General features: G+C 41.0%; 1 protein-coding gene across 20 annotated transcripts in view; it reads left to right on the top strand.

Moving 5' to 3' along the window:
• Positions 1-2,523: 2,523 nt before the first annotated feature.
• The window catches only part of caska (calcium/calmodulin-dependent serine protein kinase a), a 57,223-nt gene continuing 39,356 nt past the window's right edge, over positions 2,524-20,390 (top strand). For 14 of the 20 annotated variants that reach the window (XM_088382881.1, XM_088382872.1, XM_088382878.1 and 11 more), the window contains exon 1: positions 2,526-3,225. In XM_088382881.1, coding sequence (XP_088239007.1) covers positions 3,167-3,225 — 59 coding nt within the window. In that variant the 5' untranslated portion in view covers positions 2,526-3,166. Of the gene's footprint in view, positions 3,226-20,390 lie in introns of all 20 variants that reach the window. The other 6 variants (XM_088382867.1, XM_088382868.1, XM_088382860.1 and 3 more) reach the window with 3 other exon arrangements.

Here is a 20,390-nt window from a genome sequence, read left to right as displayed (position 1 = left end):
TAAAATTTCCTTATTTTGCTGGGATTGTGCTCCCAAGGGCCTGCCCCCATGCCACAGTGACAGTGGTCTGTGGGCCACACCGGTAAAAGTGGCAAATCGTTGCCAGTGAGAAAAGAGCCCCAGTCGTCTCGGGATGGCGCTTGGCGTCACGAGGAGTCTCATAGGTCTTAGTGGAAGGTTGACACCACTGACTCACACCGTCCTCAAAGGCTGCAAAATTACAGCTGTGCAACACAAAATCACATTGAATCATCTTGCTTGCGTGTTCAGCTCGGTTGTTGTGTTGGTTGACTCTGTGCATTGTCTCACTTTTTTCGCTCACTGTCACTTAGTTCTTTCGTCAGTTGCTTGGGTGGTGAGTTTTTTTTTTTTTTTTTAGTTAGTCAATATGGCTCAGTTTGTTTGATTTCATTGGTCAGTTGGGTTGGTTATGTTACTTCCTGCGAGACACACACACACTCGCACACTCACACACCCAGGGCAGATTGGCCCACTGGCTGAGTTGAAAATGGTGTGCCGGATAGAGATAAGATTTTCTCTGATGCCCTGATTGTTGTGATTCCTAAGCCAAATAGGCTTCTATCGGGGAGTGCGTTGAAAGGGGGTGTTTGGACATGTATGATTCTGTGGAAAGCTCAAGAGGCGGTTGGCATCCTAAAAACACACTTTATCGAGTGGAGTCTTCCAGTGTAAGACATTTCACCATGACTGTGCTTCCAGGAGAAAAAAATCTGACATTTCTCTAATGGCACTATTGGTGAATTATTTCAAAGGAAGTGCCAACCATAATTCCAACACGTTTTTTTTATTTTATTTTATAAAGTGGTGGAATTTCAGACAGAGCTAAAATAATCATTAAGGGTTTGGCTAATTTATTGAGGAGATAGCAAAAGAAATGCTTTGGTCTTGGTACAAATGGGAGGCCTAAAGGCTATCATACTAGCATAATTTGTAAATGAGCCCAGCCAAGCAATGGGTGTTATTCCGATGACTGATGCTGTTTGCCTTACAACCTGTTAGGCTATGATAGATGGCAAATTTCCCTGCTATCTAACTAAGAAGGCAATGATGATTGCTTCAGTTTGACTCTTCTGCTGCAGAGATTAATGGCGGGCAGACGAGCTCATTTGATCATCAAATAGTGGGCTGTAGTCTTACCAGCAGACTATCCATTATGTTTTGCTCAATTACTCAAAGACAACCCAACACTAATATTTTATACATACCTGTGGAAAAAATGCCTTCCACAAAATAGGATAGAGGCTTGCTCTTTAGTCATTCTAGTAAATTTGATGTACTGTTACAGTTCAGTTGAGTTAAATGTTTAGGAATAGAAAATTAGAAATGAGTCATTTAGACATTTTTTAATGTAATTTTTTATGTAACTTTACATGCAACACATTTTAATTAAATTGTTATTGTGCACAGTTTACAGTGGCTAACAAAAATATTAATTGTACCTTTTAATTAAAATACAACTTCTTTGTTTTTGATGAACATGTGGGCCTACTATATGTACTTCAGTGTTGCTCATCGTAGTGCTACTTAGAGAGACAATTATTTTGAGGGTGATATAAACAGTTTGACATCCATCACCCAAAAATATACAGGCAGTTGTGTTTTACAATATATTAATACCAACCATAGCTCCTATGAGGCTTGTATAAATAAATATATGATATAGAATCATCTGTTTTACTCCATGAATAAAATAAGAAATTCATCATCTTGTGTTTACAAACTGTTCAATTATTCACTCCACATTAATTAGGCAATCATCTGGCAATGTATTGAACCCACTGAAGACCATAAAATATGAAACTGCCACATATAAAATATGCCTGTTAGCAGCTCAGCCAATTAAACTGGCTTGCTTTTGTTACAAAAATCTTATCTCTTGAATAAACTTGTTATCTCTGGAATTAACTTGTTTAGGTTCAGTCAAACACATTGAAACATACTTAGACAGACTGACTGTAGACTGACTTTGAAGTTAAATGTTGCTGTGCAACTTTCTTGGTTAAGGTCCAAATAAATGGTTCATTCAGAAAACCAGTTTTACCACTTGCTCAACTGTCACCTTAACGACTGAGGGTGCCATGGCATATAGAGTGCCATGAAAGATCATCAGGGTGCTGCATGAAGTTGTCCAATTTCATTTAATTCATCTATAAATTGCATGTATTTAAAATGATATGTTTTTGTTTATTTATATATGCCAGTGACATATAGAGGCAACTATTAAACTGTCATTCAGAGTAAGTCATAGCTAAGACTCAAAACGAGGATTTATTATTTATTTGAATGGCGAGGTTATTTGCAAGCCTACGACGCTAGGACTTCCCAACCAATGAAAAAGTCGTGAGGAAACTGCAGATCGTTAGCCTCCGCCGGTTCGTCGCGTCGCCATGTTGGCTCAGCTTCTAACTGTTTCACGAGGCCTCAAGGAACTCTGGGAATCCTTTTTGAGCCAACATGGAAGACGACGGGGAGTAGTTTCAGAAGCATTTGTGCGGTGGGCGGGGCTTGGCTTTCTGGATTCACGCTCCGTAGAGCTGAACGGAAGACATTGACGTGGGGAAGAAAACACAAACCCGGCGAAGTGGAGTGAGGGAAAGGGCGATGTGAGACAACCAGACGCTTTGAGATTGTTCCCGGACAATTTAGGCTTTGCAGGAGAGGTGATCGGCGGTGTGCAGACATATCCCGGTGGTTACGAAGGTTGTCAATCGGCGGCTTCTCGGGATGTGAAGATCAGCGTAAACCCACCTGGACACAAATTAAAGTGGACGCGAACTGCCGGCTGGACTTATTCTAAGGCTGAGGCTCAAGTCATTTGCTTTCTCACTTCGGAGTGTGCATATCGGGAAAACTGGGAAAGGCGGGGCCGGACTAGTGGTCTCCCACACCGGGATTACCGAGCTCCCCCTGCGCCGCTTCGTACCCAACAACGCAGCGGAATTCTAGAGGGGGAGCCGGGGGTGGTCGGGGGAGCTTCCACGGACGTTAACCGGGAATTATCCAACAACTCCACCGCATCTGGGCGCGGGCGACGTTTGTCAGTCATTCCTGTCAACGGTCACCTGGTGGTCGTGGCCCTTTTCCCCCGACTGTTTGGAGTCTTAACCAGCATTGGGATTTGCACCTTCCCGGTGGAACTGGGACTATGGCGGACGACGACATTCTCTTCGAAGATGTGTACGAGCTCTGCGAGGTGATCGGGAAGTAAGTGCTTGCATTGCTGCTCATATTCCCGCATTTCGCCTTTCCGATTAGCGGGAGCGCCGATACAACGCTCATATTGTAATATGCACGACATTATTGTGCATGCATGGCGTCATTGTGGTTGAATCAATAGTAGCCTCGCTGGTGTGTTTGATCCCTTAATCCCTCCCGTGTCGACCCCTGAACTCCGATGTAAGAGTGCAGTACATGTGTGAGACACGCCAATAAGAAATCTCACGGGAAACAGTTGTTGCATTCCCACTTTTATTGCCAACGTTGGTTAGGGATCCATTACGTTTGCACCAGTGCACAACGTGATTGCAGTTGGTAACTTTCTGCACTCACCACCGTGAGTCATGCACGCCGCACACATCTGGTCATGCTTATGGGGTGACGTTTCATGTTCTTCTCAACCAACACTCATTCTCATGCACGTCTTTTCCACGAGCACTGCAACCGACTCAAGTCGTTCAAGTGCTCAAGATCGGTGCAAGCGACAGTCGAGAAATGGCATTTTCTCAGCTTTCCGAGGTGGTGTCACAGCTGTACGGAGGCGGGATGGCGCCTGAATGTATGTAAGGGAATGCTGGAAAGGCGGGACACAAGTATGAAGTTTCACTTCAGCCGCACCGTTGGGTTGAAGGCAAAGTTCGCTATCTGGAGACTTGATTTGCTCTATGGGTCAAATTCCAATTGAATGCCTGCAGCAGTGTTACCCAATCCAATCATTATTGAGCAAAATCGGAAGAGATTCCACGACAAACCACAAAACAGTTAAGAAATGTGATTTAAGCCAAAAGGTGTTCTGCCTATCACTATATATCACAGGCATAGATCAATAAATATAAATGATTTGCCATAAGTTTGGACTTGAGTGGCATGACACTGGTTAGGAATCACTGGTATGTAGTATATTGTGTCCAATTTTGTGTGCATATACTGTGACACATCAGACCTGGTTGTGTTTTCATTCATGAAACATGACACAACCCGCATGCGCAGACACCCACGTTTCACATTCGAGATGACACAAGTGTCAACACGGAGCCTTGATAACAGGTAAACATCCATCTGTTTTCTGTACTGGTTTATTTTTCAAGTTCCGGGTCATGATGAGCTGGAGCATATCCCAACTGATTTACTACACTAAAGTGTGATCAGGAGTGTAGTGCAAGGCACACATAGAGAGCTAGACCACAATTTTCACTCGTCACTCACTTATCACTTAATTTACACTCACTTATAACTGAGTGGGAACCGAACCAACGCTGCCTGTACCAATTCAGACGAGTACAGTGATCCCTCGCTACTTCGCGTTTCGTTTATCGCGGCTTCACTACATCGCGGATTTTTTTTCCAAATTAAAAAAACATTTAAAAGTCAAAATAAAACTTCTAAATTGAGGAAACGTGTCTAATCTTTAGGACAATGTAGTATTGCTCCAAATGTTTACATTTCTGTCGGAGTCCGTTTTTGCGTGTTAGCACGATCGCGAATAAGCATCTTTCCGCTAACTCGTTAGCCTGCCTTGTTGGTGACCGTACTTCACGGATTTCACTTATCGCGGGTGGATTTTGGAACTCCTTTATCCGCGTTAAATGAGGGATTACTGTATACCACTACACCGTCAGTAGCCCTGACAAAGTTAACAATAATCAATAAATAATAAAACAAGATGTTACATACTGTTAAGTAAAAAAATCATTTTACTTTGGAAAACACAGACCATACCAGTGAATGTCAATTTGAAACATGTTTTTCAATAACAGCGTGGAAATTAAATGTTTCTTCTGAATTCGATTTTCATCGACAAAATATCAACAAACCAATTAGCAAAAATTATCATTAGTTGCAGGCAGCCTTACGTCAATTCTACATAGATTTTCTATGTCCATGTCCCTACTGTCCGTTGTTTATGTGTATTGTATACTGTCCACGTTGTAGACACCTACTGTTAAGTAACTTTGTTGGCAGCTTTTGCAGTCAGAATGTAAAAATACCACTTCTTAAATCGTACATGCGTTAGTAAAGCAGGCCTGCTTTTAATACTTAAGCCATCGCTCCCAATTACATCGCTGCCATGTTTTTAGACTTGTGTGTGCAATTAACTCGAAACGTTCCCTCGCTGCTGTGCTGATGCCACCGGGATGACTAATAATCCAAACTGGTTATAAACGGCTGTGTTTATTTTTTGACGGTCCATCGTCTCCAGGCATTCATTCCCTTTCACAGCCGTTGAGCTCACCCTTTGTGTTTTGCAAAATAAGCTTCAGGACAGTACCTGCGCGACACCGGGGGAAGTAGCAGCTGATATCACAGCGTTTTACAAACCAGCGGAGGAATGAAAGACTGTCGAGGGAGACGCTTGCTTTGTTTTTGTACACAACAGAGGCGCTTGAATGAGCGCAGGAATTGAGTCTGCTCCTGCTTTGAGCGACACATGGATAAACGAGCGTCATGTGAACGATGCCCTGCTTCGGGTGCACAAACCTGACAGTCAGTCAGTCAACGCCCGGGTGACTACTTGCGGGTCTTCTGGAGATGTTTGACAGGCCGATGAGACCCGTGCTGCATGTTTAGGCAAGTCTGAAGATGATGTCCTGAACACACACCTGTGATGAACCAAAGGGATCTTAGCAGCGCCATTTGTGTAGAGCCTTTTGGATGTGTCCGCCACAGAGCACACGGGCCAGCAGAAACACTCAAATACAAGCCAGTTGTACAAACACACGTCAGAGTTCTCTGGCTAATTTAAGTGAATTATAGCCTGTACCCTTCCAACACAAGTCAACCACTGCCACAGCTCCCCCACCTTGTATTTATTCTTGAGAAGCAGAGTGAGACTTCACAGTCAATGTGAACACCAGTTTTTTTTCTTTTTAACCATATATATATTTATATTAGGGGCCAGTGAGGAAATCCCGCATTTACTTACCTCCACCAAGGCTCAAATGTATCGGTAATGTATTTGGTCTGCACCAGTTCAGATACACGTTTGCATTAGTGTGGGCCTTAGCTACCATTAAGTTCCATTCCTACTTCAGCAAAGTTACCTGGCTTTGTATATCAGCACCATAGGACATCACTACTGTACGCTAATAAAGTAGTGAACGCATAATTGCAGTACATTTGTACGTGGAAAGAACACACTAGTACTATGAACAGTCCAAAGAGAAGCAGTTCCGATAACTGAGCAGTTCTTATTTCATGTGACATATTTTGTTGTTACACAAATCATTTCAGTGTGTGTCATTTATAGCCTTGAAAAATTGTTGGATAGTGGCACTGTCATGCTGATACATTTTTTACAATTGTATTTTCACATGGTCAACTATTAATAGAGGATAGTGCTATTATTAGGGTTAGGGTTAGGGTTGTTTGGGATTTTTTTTTTAATGTTTGAATTTTGGCAATTCGTACCGCCGATCAAAAGTCTGTGACATTTCTTTAAACACTGGTTTCCCTACAGTGTTGATTAGCTGTATCTCTTTCACTATAACAAGAGTAACACGATCTGTGAGGCGTTATAATTGGAAGCTGTTGGGAAATGGATGACACTCCATGTCCCACAGTGTGTCTTGTTACCAGTTAAAGAAATTGGGTGAGGTGATTGTCTTTAAAAATGGATTTTGAAGTTTGTTGCGTTTCTACAGTTCTGACATATCACCTTATTGACGTTATGGACGATGCAATGGGCCATACCTTTGGGCCATGCTGTCTCCTGGCTCATTCTTCCAAATAAAAGCATTGTGTAGGGGGCAAAGCTTCACCTTGATTCTAAAATCTCCACTAATCAAATTATGGATTTTTACATTGATAAATTGCGACACTAATTCTCGCGCAAGCCAGCGAGGTTCAATTAACATGCAGTTGCCATAACGTTGACGTCACTCGTCAGAAATCCATCAAATGATTATGAAGATGACAAATGTCCCTGCATGCTACTAATGAAGCCAAGAACGCCATCGCAATGGACACACTGAAGATTTAGCAGTAGACGCTGTCTTCTAATGCGCTGTACTACTACAGAAATGATTTACTTCAGTAAGAGGACAAGGAATTTGCCTTCATTTGCATACTTCCTGGCATAGGAGTAGTAAATATATCACGATCCATCCACTTTCTATAGCGTAGGTGTTTTTAGACACTGCACCTCACGTTTTTCACATGAATTTGTTCGGAGGTACGACAAACATTGTTGCTTCATTTCCGCCGCGCCACAACAGCGGCTCCTCCTTCTCATCTATCATCTAGTCAATCAAGTGAACTGTGGCCGTGCTAAATGTTTGGCTCATGCTAAATGTCATTGCTGTCTTTGTTGTTCAACAGCGGTAATCAAGTAAATACACTTGTCAAATACGCCAAGCATGAAAAGTTGTTGCATGTTTTAATGCAAAGCTCTTCAGAGTTGTGCGTTTCTGTTTTTGGTACCACCATTCAGTGTAAAAAAACGATACAGTATAAACTGTACATCTCATAATTTATGTAAGAGCTCCGGGATGTTCAAGCAGCATCCCATTTGTGCACTTTTCTGCGCTGAAAGTTTGAGATAATATTCCATTTTTAACAAAAGAGTTGGACATTTAAAAATGTTGTTCTTATTCGAGTCATCGGTTAATTATTGAAATAATCATTAGTTGCTGCACAAATATTTTGTGTAGGACTGACAAAATAAAACGAGCAGATTCGTTAAAATAAAATCGCAAGACAGAGTAAAGCCCTCGTCATCATGAATCCACATTAAGAGGGAATAACAAATGAGCTGAAATATAATTGTGAAAATTCGAGTTTTTTTATAATGCTTTTGGCCCATTAGGCCCCATTAGGTAAACAAAGCTTGCGCAATTTGGATGATTCACTCAAAATGTTGGTGCATCTTTGAATGCTACTACGCCTGACTGAAAATTTGCATGATGACTGTCGACGAGTGCTGAGGCGGTCTGGTCTCGTCAGCTGATTTTGTTTGTGCACTCTCCATAAAAAAAACAACAATAAAAAAATATACAGATGACACCAGGACTAAAGGCGGTATGAGCATTATTTATATATTTTGAGAACAACCCTGATGTGAGTTATTAAAATGTATAGATTAGAAAAGTGAAGTACTTTGTAATCCCCCCAAACACAAACACACGCATGCAAAAAAAAAAAAAAAGGAAAGAAAATAACATATTGGGCTAGTGCGTTGTGACTGAATGGGGTCCCGAGCCTTGTGGGGGACATGTATGTTGTGTTGTTGCCTGCAGGGGGGCTTTTGTGTGTGCATGTGCGCGCACCTGTGTATGCGCTCGCATCTTGTGTAATAGAATCTAAGCCACTCTGTTGGGGTTTGGAGGGTGGGAGAAAATGTGCTGAAAGGCTGCTTCCGGCACGCACAATTACACATAGATGATATAGCAGCGAGATCTCACACTTAGCCCCTTAAAATATTTATGCTTTCCCATCAAGCCAGAACAAACAACCCCTGCTAGAACTTTGCTGTTCTCAGCGGTAAAACAAACAGATACACAGTCCGGGCACACAATGTTACAGTTAAAGCCCTAGAGTTGGACACAATCTGCTTCCTGAACTTGTTCCAACATTTTTATTTATTCTTTTTTAGGAAAATTCATGGTTGAAGCGCTGCACAAATGGTGCTGAACTGTCATACGTGTGTGATGGAAAGTCAACTCCAGCTATGTGGTCTTATTTGACTGTTTAAATTACTCTTCGAAAGAGCTCCGCTACAAAGTCAAACCGGTAGTGCCACCATTTCTTGTTAGATTGGCAAGCTTAATCTTTTTCGCTTGTGAGCTCAAAAGTGCGCTCCTCTTGCATAACTGAGGATTTCCACGTTGTCTGAGATTCTTTCAGATATAAACGGCCTAAAAGCGGAGAGAGTGACGGAAGCACAGCGGTGCGACAAGTGACTTTGTAGTGAGGAGTCTGCAGTCACTATGTTATGTACTGTAAGCATAAGAATTTATGAGAACTGGATGCTTTCGATCTCGACACTAGATCTTTGTCCCCAAGTGCCTGAGAGCTAGACATCCTCACACAGCTTTTTGACAGATGCTTATTTAGTGTTGCAAATCGGAGTGTGTGACAGCAACTTTTGTGTTAATTGCCAAGGATTTGCCTGCATTTAAGTATTGGTCGTAAATTACCTCCAGTTTCTTATCTGCCTGTTTAAATGCACAGCCACAGACAAGCCTTGTGGTAAAATTTTGTTTTTTGTCGGCGGTGCATTTGGAGTGGAAAGAATTCAGCCTCTGGAGTTTTTCCGTTTTGTCTCTTACTATTGCTTTCCTCCTTATTTGTCCTCCCGCTGCCATCATTCAATTGAGGCCTTTTGGGTTCGAAGCAGTTGCCTGCCAACTGCCTGGTAACACACACCATAACCTGGGATACGGCTCACACCCTGCCTGGAAAAGAACACCCAGTGTAGGACACAGGGAAAAGATATTTCCTTTGTGGCACTCTTAAATGCCAGCTGGCTTCTGGAAACAGTGTGCAAACAGTGAAAGCCACACAGGGAGACTGAAGTGACTTACTCGTTCGTGTCTGCTCCACATTCTGGAAGACCCACAGTACTGTTTTTATATTTAAGGGGAGGCTATGGCTATTTCTGAACGTTACTTGACACACTTGTCTTCTAAATACAAATATCTAAATACCTGCTCTTCCTGCTATACTCACCTTGACCTCTTAGTGTGATACACTAATGGAGATAAATACAAATATTGGGAAAAAAAAGATTAAAAGAAAGTTGCTATGACTGCTGGGATGACCCCCCGTGGGGACAAGTGGTTTCGAAGATGGATGGATGGATGGATGGATGGATGGATGGATGGATGGATGGATGGATGGATGGATGGATGGATGGATGGATGGATGGATGGATGGATGGATGGATGGATGGATGGATGGATGGATGGATGGATGGATGGATGGATGGATGGATGGATGGATGGCTTTTATAGACCTTACTTACTGGGACCCAGTCATGATGGAAAATCAGACAAAGGTCTTCCCCAAATCTTTTCCACAAATTTGGAAGCATACAACTGTCCAAAATATCAAGAGATTAACATTTGGAATTCAGGGACCCCGAAAGAGGCCCTCAGGGCCCGATCGATTGGTTGATTAAGAAGATGTCTATCTCGCTAGTTGTAATGTCAGAAAAGAATGGGGCACGTTATTTTTCTGGGGAATGTAACCAGCAGCATGAGATCCTGGAGTGCGTGCGGGTGATTGTGGCATAATGCACTGAAGGCTTTATTGGGTCATAGCCCACACACACAATGAGCTGTACTGTGTGGGCAAGTCAGCACTCTTTCTTTTTGGCCTGACAGCCTAGTGGCCTGTTGATGGTTTGACATAAAAATCATTTTGTGAGGTCAGTGGCTTGAAAACCACAAGACAGAGAGAGAGTCGAAGAGCGTAGGATACAAAGGAATCGCGGTGATCAAACAATCCATTTGAGGATGCTGTTTATCTTCAAACTGTTATTTTTGTGCAAAAAAATAAACCATCGTGTATTATTTCTTAAGGTTCATAAAATATGAAAATAACTGTACCCATCTTTGATAATAAGCGAGGAGTTTTTGAATGTGATTCTGTTCACTCAACTTTCTGTGTAGAATCATCTGCAATTTCTAGACCACAAAGCGTACCTGATGAAAAATGCACACATTGGCCACTACATTTATTAGTCAGGCGTGTACATATTTTTAAACACTTTAGTTTACCTAAAACACAGCTAAATGTTTTTTCCCCCCAAACCAGCCTATAGAAAACATCATTAGTCGCTACGTTTGTTGGGTCAGTGCATGCTCTGCCTTGACTAGAGGTGTCACAATTAATCGACAACAAACCGATAATCAAATTAATCTCGTATTTTATTAATCAAGTAAGGGCTTCGAGGGTTCAAGTCGCCTTTGCAGAGATTGCAAGAGCTGTGTAGATGGCAATTGCCTGAATTGTGGAACAGGGTCTCTTCTCATACCTTGTGCTAAAAGTAATTATCACACAATCTACATTTGTCCGACCAAGGCATGCTGTGTGAAAGTGTGCACAGTTTCAGAGATATCCTTCTTTGTTCATTTTGCTATTAAAAAGGTAGGGCAGATAAATGCGACGTCCTCTGCTATATTGCTGATAATGCTTTTTTTTTTCTCCAGGTTACCCCTGTAAAAGAGGCATCTTATTATGTTGCTACCCTTAAGATTTACTACTGTTTAATATTTGGTGCTATGCATGCAAAGGGTGCCTTAAAGTAAAAAGTAAAGTAAGTCACACACAAATGCATAAAAAGCAGCCTCGTGTGAGATTAAAGGGAGTGGAAAGCATTTTCACAACAGTCGCCAGTGGCAGCTGGCTTGAAGGCCCGCTGCTAAATTGCTGTAATAGATTACACTTTTTCGCTCTGTTCAACTCGCTTCCTCCAGAGCTACTTTTATTTAGCCGTGAGATCTCAGCAGCCATTTAAGATGTCGCATCGTCGACTCTTTTTCTAATTCATCATCTCGCCCTTTGTTAATGGCAGAATTTTTGCACGGTTGCTTACACACCCATCTAATGCTGGATTAACACTGCATGGTTCAAGTGCCACTATTCATTTTTTTTTTTTTTTAATTCTCAAGTGGCACAATTCAAATATGTGTCATGACAGAGTAAAGAGAGAGGAAAACACTTGCAATTGAATTGTTCGAAAGGCCTCCAATCCAATTGGGCCGATTTGAGATTATGCTTGTAAACCTTTCCACGCCACGTGATCATGTGGGCAGATTATTGCTTTATTGTCCCTCCCCAGACCCTAAAACATTGATAGATGACTTGTCGTATTGTTTATGCCTGTGACAACATCAAAACCCAAAGACTTGTGCTATTTGAATACTAACGAGCTCAGAAGCGATCTGATTTTCAGAAATCTTCAAGATCTTTTTCTGGTTTTCACACCAATTTAGACATGAATGGCAAGAGGCGTCTATTTAAATCCTGGTCATCTTGAGGCGACGCTCGCAATGTATCGGCAGCATGTGCGTGATAATCACAATTGTTATATTGTAAAGAACATTGCTGCGTAACAGTGCTATAATTGGAAAGGGATAATGGACCAGATCACATCGCAATGATGAGTACTAATCACATAATCTTCAGATGCCTGGCAAAACAAATGTATTGATTTGTGTGTTGGATAACTTTATTTGAGACTCACTTCTCTTGTCGTATTGACAAGAATGCCGGGTTATGGATTGATATCACTGCGGCAAAATTATATGTTAGTATTGGAGGAAAAGGAGTCAACTGTGGTAAATCAAGGCATGGAAATATCTTGGTACATTTAATTTATTTTTTTACATTTGTAAATTACAATTGCATTTAATTGAATGCTGACACCCACAAAGGAAAATTCTATTAAAACTAATTTTACCCTTAGAAGAAGAGGAATAAAAAAAATCAATATTATTGACTTTACCATAGGAGAAAGGGGAAAGAACAGCGCTATAGTAGGCTACAACTAGCTCGTTTGTGTGGGTGTGTTGTTACCTTTGTGACAAGGACAGCGACAGAATATTGCCGGTAAATCATTAATTTTAACAATATGTACGTGTGTGTGCCTCTCGGGTTGCAAGTTGTGCGTGTCTGTCGAAAAGATGTTTGGTGATGTGCAGCAGCAGAGGGGTGTGATGTGAATGAATACAAAGCAGGTGAAAGATAAGAAGGCATCGATGGCCGTGTATGAGGGAGAGGGCTTGGTCCACAGCCACATTTAGCATGGCAGCATCATGGCTGTGTTGACATACTGTCAGACAGATGGCTGACACATGTGCCACATGGTAAGCGCACAAGGCTGGCCACAAGGCTTGTGGAGGTGAGCAGTGTGGGGGGAAAAAAAAAAAATAAAACGTCCTAAATCAAGATCCTCAAATGTCACACAAAAACATGCAATTGGCAAGTTGCACAGACGCTCATGCACACACGTAGACTTCTTATCAACAACAATGTGTCACGATGACTTTTGCTTATTTGTATTTAAGAGGACATTTAAGTGGCTTTTTTTTCTTCACAATTTATGCTTCACACACATGCACGCACTCACAGACACACACAGACACACACACAAACACTCACTTTCCTTCCTTCCTTCCTTCTTTCCTTCCTGCCTTTCTTCCTTCCTTCCTTCCTTCCTTTTTACCTTCCTTCCTTCCTTCCTTCCTTCCTATCTTCCTTCCTTCCTTCCTTCCTTCCTACCTTCCTTCCTATCTTTTTCCTTCCTTCCTTCTTTCTTTCCTAGCTTCCATCCTTCCTTCCTTCCCCTTTTGTCAGAGCAAACGTCAGAGAATCAGCAGCTGCACGCGCTGCTGACATCTCAGCGAGAGGAACAAATGAGCAGATACGCTGTACAAGGACACGAGTGGGAGTGACACAAAAGAGTCAGAGAGTCTGCTGTGTGCGTTAGTCCTCATGCAGAACTGTCTCAGATAGTACATACATTTGTTGTCGTCAATGCTGTTGACTCATTGGCAGCAATCATAAATGTGTAATCTCCAGCAAGTGACTAGTTCAGATCACCACGGTCCATTTCAGAAAGGTAAAGCCTGCTCTGAATTGTGGTTCCACTGTGGGCTGTGTCGTCGGGAGGATGGCGATGAGGAGAATTTCAAGCACTCAATGGAAAGTATTCTCAGATTTCTGTGTTCCTTCATGAATACAGATTAGCTTTGTGTTGAATGAAAATAAAAACATCCTGACATGTTATGGATCTAACGAGTAACTTTTTAAATCATTTCTTTGTGCTTTTTCAGCACTGTCAGTTTGAAATCAGGTCCTGTTTTTGAGAAGAGAAAGAAATGGAAACTTTTTAGAAATCCCATTCCTTGAATAATCAAAAAATGACTCCATTATTAAAGGAATCATCAGTTGCAGCACTATTCATTCCTTCCCACCTGTTGTGTTGAAATCAAAGTATTTTATACTATTTTATATTAGTACTAGTATCCAGCATTACTAGTAATGCCTGATGCTGGCACTGATACGCTATATTCTATTTTGCCAGGTTCTCTCATATAGCCACGCAGGGGTGACTATTGGATTAGACTCATTTTCTGGAATCTGTTCGAAAGATGCTGATCAGGACTGCTCAGAATTAACAACCGCTTGTATTTTTTCCCACTTCTCTGTTCTGTGTAAATGACACCAATTTGGAAAGATTATAATGATGGATGAAGTCAACTCCTTTTTTTTTCCTTTTGAAGATGAGAATCAGAGCAATGATAAAACTCTCCAAATCTTATTTGCACATTACCACGGTAACACTCCTCTGACTCATTAAACCAGCATGGCTTGCTTTTATTGTTTGGTTCTTGAATTTCAAGAAACACGATCTATTTAAACATGCTTGGCCAACAAACGGCACGCTACAAACTCACTGCGACACTAACGCACAATATACACACACAACACATGGCCGCCCAAAAAGCTGACCTCGCTGCCATCTGCGTGTGTGTGTGTTAAATGAATAAAGAAATCGTGGGTTTGTTTGGGTCGCAACTAGAGGTGCAACGATCAATCGACAACTAATCAATTATTAAATGAATCGATTGTTTGGATACCTTTTTCATTTTAAAATTGTCCAAATCCTTTCCATCAGGAAATATTCTTCATTCTCTGTCAACCTTCATGAAATACTGATTATGTTCGTGTTGAAGCAAAATAAAACATTTGCTTTTACTTTGGAAACCAACTATTGCCAGAATTATAAGCAAAGCTACTACGTAAAAGGCTAGTCAAATCGGACATGTCCAAGCCACACCATCGCCCGTTGCTCGGCTGAGATTCCTTACCCGCCTTCTACCACTATGTATAATTCATATCCCTACAGGCAATATCAGGCAGGGTTCAAATTGATTGAAGCCTTGCTACACGAGTGCAGCCTCATTAATTTGCAGCGGATGTGCCGTTGCGAAAGCCCAAGCTCAACTTTTTGCACTGCGGCATGACATCATCGGCCCAGCACTGCAGTGGTCACTTGCACGCAATCAAGCCTGGGATGAGATATTTATGATTACAGAATTAACAACGTTTTTTTTCCCAGAGTTTCTAAATCTGCGCGTGTGTGCGATAGGCCTTGAAATGAAAGGATCTGTTGCTTCGCCTGGATGAGATGTTAATGTTTCAGCGCCCCGAGCAATATGATGCCATCCAACATTAATTTTTATGCAAAGCTGTCTTTTTGGTCTCGGATGGTGCTTGAAGCCACTAATAAAGATTATGGGAGAACACAAATATTGATTCAAAATAAGTAACAGTTCCTCCTGACTCTGACTGTGTACCAATTATGGCTAAAGCATTTACTGTAAGTAAGGGTTGCAAAAAAAAAAAAATACTTTTCCTGTCAATAGAAATGCCAAGTAGCAGCAAACAGCCCTTGCACCCATTTTGAATGTCCAGAATGATCATAAATTCTGATATTCTACTCACATTAGATGGTGCACGCAAAAAATAAATATTGGACTTGAATGGTATACCTAGTTTCATGTGGGACTCATTTAAGCAAATTTTCCAGTCTGAGTCTTTCAAAGTGCAAGCCCTGTAATTCACCTAAATGGCTGCATCAAAACTAAAATGGCAGACTCCTGGTTCAATTTTATGTGTGGGCCTTAGAGACTTTTTTTTTCTGAGTCATTTTATGATAATCAATGAATTTTGTGTCAGCCGAGTATATTTATTTATTTATTCATACATTTATTATTTACTTATTTATTTTGTCCAGAGTGCACTACTTTTGCCCCAAAACAATCCTTAAAATAATGGCAATTTAAAGTACCACATAATTTGGCTTGCAGGCCATTTTTTTATATATATATATATTTAGAAAAAAAAAAAATTATGAGCAAGCATCAAATAGGCCGCTCACATAATACCTGTAAAACACTGACGTTGGGACTTTCAACTTGTCTCAAGGTACAGTAATTATATTATGAAACTATATTACTTAACAATCTATTCATAAAGTCTGCATAAATAATTCTAGATTTTGGGGGTGTGCTGGATTGGAGTAATGTCATTTCAATTCATTTAAACAAGGTAGTATTGATTTGATATACGTACTGTGCAAGTAAATTGAGTTAAGAGCTAAGTCATGGAGGAAATTACTATTAGTATTATTCTAATTATGCATGCAATTAATAGACTTTGGCCTACTTGAGCCCACAACCCACCGTATTTTGTAAAAATAAACTGCTCTGGCCCGTGTATGAGTAAATATTTTTTATTTCTAGTATTCTATAATGGATGTCATGTTATACCATGCTGCCCTACATATTTGTCTCCCTGAAGCACAATTTTTTTCACACTTTGCATCGAGTTTGCAAGGGGCTCCATTTATTGGCTTTAAAAGGAGTGACAAAAAGGGCCAAAAGCGAAAAAAAGATTAAGTCTTTTTTTAGCTCAAGTGTGACGGTGAGAAATAGCGGGCCTGGCGGAGTTAAAACGTAATAAGCACTTGTTACGGGACATGGAATGAATGCTCTCCTCGTGCTTGTGTAGCGCAGCGTGTCCAAGATGCTGCGAGTCGCCCCCCACTTAACACCACGGGATGTCTCCCACTCAGTTTCACTCGGCACCGATGGCACTCAAGACAACACAGCGTGTTTGTGTGTAATCGCCGCGTCACTTCAATTTGTCAAGGCCCGTGTGTGTCTGCGTGCATGATCTCTGAGTTTGTAGCAGGCGTGTGTGTGTGTGCATGTGTGTGTATGTGGGCTAATCTTAGCTTTTGCACTGGCCCCAGCCAACAATGAGGATTAAGATACATAAGCACTCTGACCGTGAGGCGCAACACACGACAACCTGAGATAGACAGAAAAGTTGTGAGAAAGTCACATGACCAGCCCTAATTGGGATACTCATAGGCCAACTGTTGTTCCACTACACCAGATAAAAGCATATGAATCCGACAGTTGACGTGCAAACGTCAAATGACAATGCAGAAAACAAAAAGCCGCTAATCTTTTGTTCCACGTGAGCGACGTTTTAGGAGACAAAGCAAAGAAACACGACAGATGGTGGCTTCTCTCTCACAAAGCGAATCATTTTTTTTTTTTTTTTAAAGGCGTTCCTACAAAGAGATTGTGAGAAAACAATGATTACACCCTTTTTTGTTTCATTTTTGTGGTTTGATAAAAGAAAACCACAATTATACATTCTGTGTAGCCGTAATGCTTACTTTAATGTTAATAACTTTTCATTGATTTATTCTTGGAAGCATTCATATAAATTTGTTCAATACAATGCCTTGAGTTTAGAGAGCCTGATCCACAGACATAGCTATTAATGTGCTTCTAATAATTAATAACCGATAGAATGCATTTCCATATTTTGCACCTTCCCTGGTAAACAAGAAGTGTTAAGAATGCAAAAAAAAAAATCTATATAATAAAGAGGGAGGAAGTGTTTCAGAAAACCAGTAAGATGTATTGCTGTTGGAACACAATAAATTCCATGTGAAGTAAAAATAAAAAATGTATATGACTACATTTTCATCTTTAAATGGTTGATGCAATAAATTCATCAAAATAAAAAATGTGAGTATAGAATAATGATTGTTGTGTAATTGAACAGTTTTCTCCAAATTCAATATTTAAAAATATAGAAATTCAGACAAATTGTTCTGAAAGCGAATTTCAATCATTTGGCAGCGCTTTCATTGGCACTTTTTCATTTTAATTTTTCACTTTCCATTTGTCATTTAGTCACCACATTTGCGCAACACAAAGGACAATGTGGGCAATCGTAATATAGTCAAATGTTGAAATCTCCACTTTTTATGTTGGCCAACCACATGTGATGTGACTTTGTAACCATGACAAAGCTAGACATAACAGACAAATGGAAAGCAAATCATTCCTCTAAACAACCCCATTGGGCTGTCTGGTTAGCAGATGACAGTACCAGACGTAACTGTGGGCCTCTCCAACTTTGTAGCGTGGTGTGGATTACATTCAAAGTCACTCTTGGGTGAGTGTCGGCGTCAAGAGAGTCATCTCATCATTACCTCCTTGAACTTGAACCTCACCCTGGCTGATTGGGTTGTCGGGCAGACATGCGGTTCTCAGATGGACTACAGCGGGATAATAGCCAGGTAAAAAGGTCAGCGCTCTCATTTGGCTCCAAGGCTCACAAGTTGACTTTTCAATGCATATGACGGCTGTAATATGGCTTCTGCAATCACACTTTAGGATCGTGCAGCAGCTTATCGTGAAGTGGAGGGGAGGGGGCTTCGCTCGGAGTCACCCGCTGAGTATTGAGTTATTGTCAGGCAGCGCTGGCAGACAGTTGACTGGGGGGCATAGATTTGGTGTATTCAATGTGCTGAGTTGATTGGCTGGCGAGACATTTTCAGTGACACGTGGATCAATGCCAACTTGCACAGGAAATCCCATATACAAGACTGGAAGCGGAGAAATGGACTCCTCCTGTAAGGCTCTTGTAAGGTTATTTTGTGCAGTGGTATTTGTCGGGCAAAGATCAGGAGCTCATTCTGTATTGCGAGTAGATTTTATTACCTGCGCCAAGCAGAAGGCAAGGTTTCATGGCCTTATAAACATGCTGGATGGCTTTTGCTCACACTCTGCAAACTGTTTTCTTCTTCATAGTTATTCTCCAGTTGTTAATCGCCATCTCACGTCCATTACCGTCACCTGAAGGAATAGGACACGACTGAATACAACTTATATTTTTGTTCGTTCTTTCTTATCGACAGTATAACAAACGATTCGGCCATCTTCAACCTTCTCCTGCTCCGTTCATTACATTAGCTACTAAACTAGGTGGATTGACTCGAGGGAAAATCATGAATCACTGAATCAATTGTTTATTGCTTTGCGTATTGAGCAGGACAATGCTGCCCTGAGGAGCTGCTCAGCAGTGGAAGGCTTTTTTGCTGTTGCTCGACTTCTCCGAGCTAGCGTAGGAGCATGGTGTCCTTCTTTTGACAGCAAACTAGTTAAGACTGAATCAGTCCATTGTGCCTCAGTCGCTTCAAGATACCACAACAATAAATTTCACACCAACGACAGAATCCAGAAAAAGTAACTTGATGAATTGATTATTGCATACCCACTTTGCTCTCTGACCCAAGTTTGCACGACCAAACTCAATCATCATTATGTAAGAAATAGTTTTGCCGTGTTGTGAACTGCTGCAGGCAGATACAAGTGATATTTACCTTTTATGTCAATGTCACGTATGCTCAAAATATAGCAGCTCTTTTCCATCCATTGCCTCCTGAGTACCACGGTGTGCTTTCCCTGTTTGGACCGCAGGCCATTGAAGTACTTGATGTGCAGCAAATGGCAGCGAGGGTGCTTGAAGTGCTGTTACATTTTGCCCAATCTGTCAGACACGCATGATAGTGGGAATCTCCAGGACTTCTCTAGATGATGCCGAATAGTAATATATTAATGGTAATAATAATAATAATAAAGATCACGTTCAGATTGATTGATTGATTGATTGATTGATCAGACCAAGTTACACTCAGCAGCGCCAATTTATTTCTTTTCAAGTGATTTTCACTTTAAATAGGTTAAAATTGTGTAAAAATAGCAGTGGTGATGGACCATATGAATTTGACCATATTTTGACAGGGAGTGTTTCCGCCAGTATCCAATTTACATCAGAGTATAAGTAGCAGGACAAGCCAAACTATTAAAAAAAAGTGATTTATAGTCTGGAAAAAAAAGGTATATTATTATTCATGTTCAGCTACACTCGCCTCAAGCAATCGTAACAAATTCTTATAATTGTATTTTGCGACAATGGCGTGCATTGGCTGTGTGAACATTTCCGGGCGGTTCACCCAGGATTACCTTGGAAGTGCATAGATGTTCACGGCTAATCTCACAGGCCCACATTTTTATGTAATTTCTTGTCTTTGTTGTAGCATTTTTATACCCTCTCAAGGTATCTCACATTTGCAGATGCCTTCAAACAGAATAACTGCAAAACAAAGATTGACTATAGATCGAAAGGGAACGTAAAAGGGGAAATACAACACAGTAGGCGTCTAATTAGGAAACGTTAGAGAAAGTCTTTTAATGTGTTTTTATTCATGCATAGAGCACTAAGAAAAAGTGTTTTGCTTTTCTCTTTTCTCTTTTTCACATCAGTAATGTGAC

The sequence above is a fragment of the Syngnathus floridae genome, chromosome 8 (genome assembly GCF_059516105.1).
Source record: "Syngnathus floridae isolate MCC-2025c chromosome 8, RoL_Sflo_1.0, whole genome shotgun sequence".
Lineage (NCBI taxonomy): Eukaryota > Metazoa > Chordata > Actinopteri > Syngnathiformes > Syngnathidae > Syngnathus > Syngnathus floridae.
This window is presented reverse-complemented; position numbering and strand designations above follow the sequence as displayed.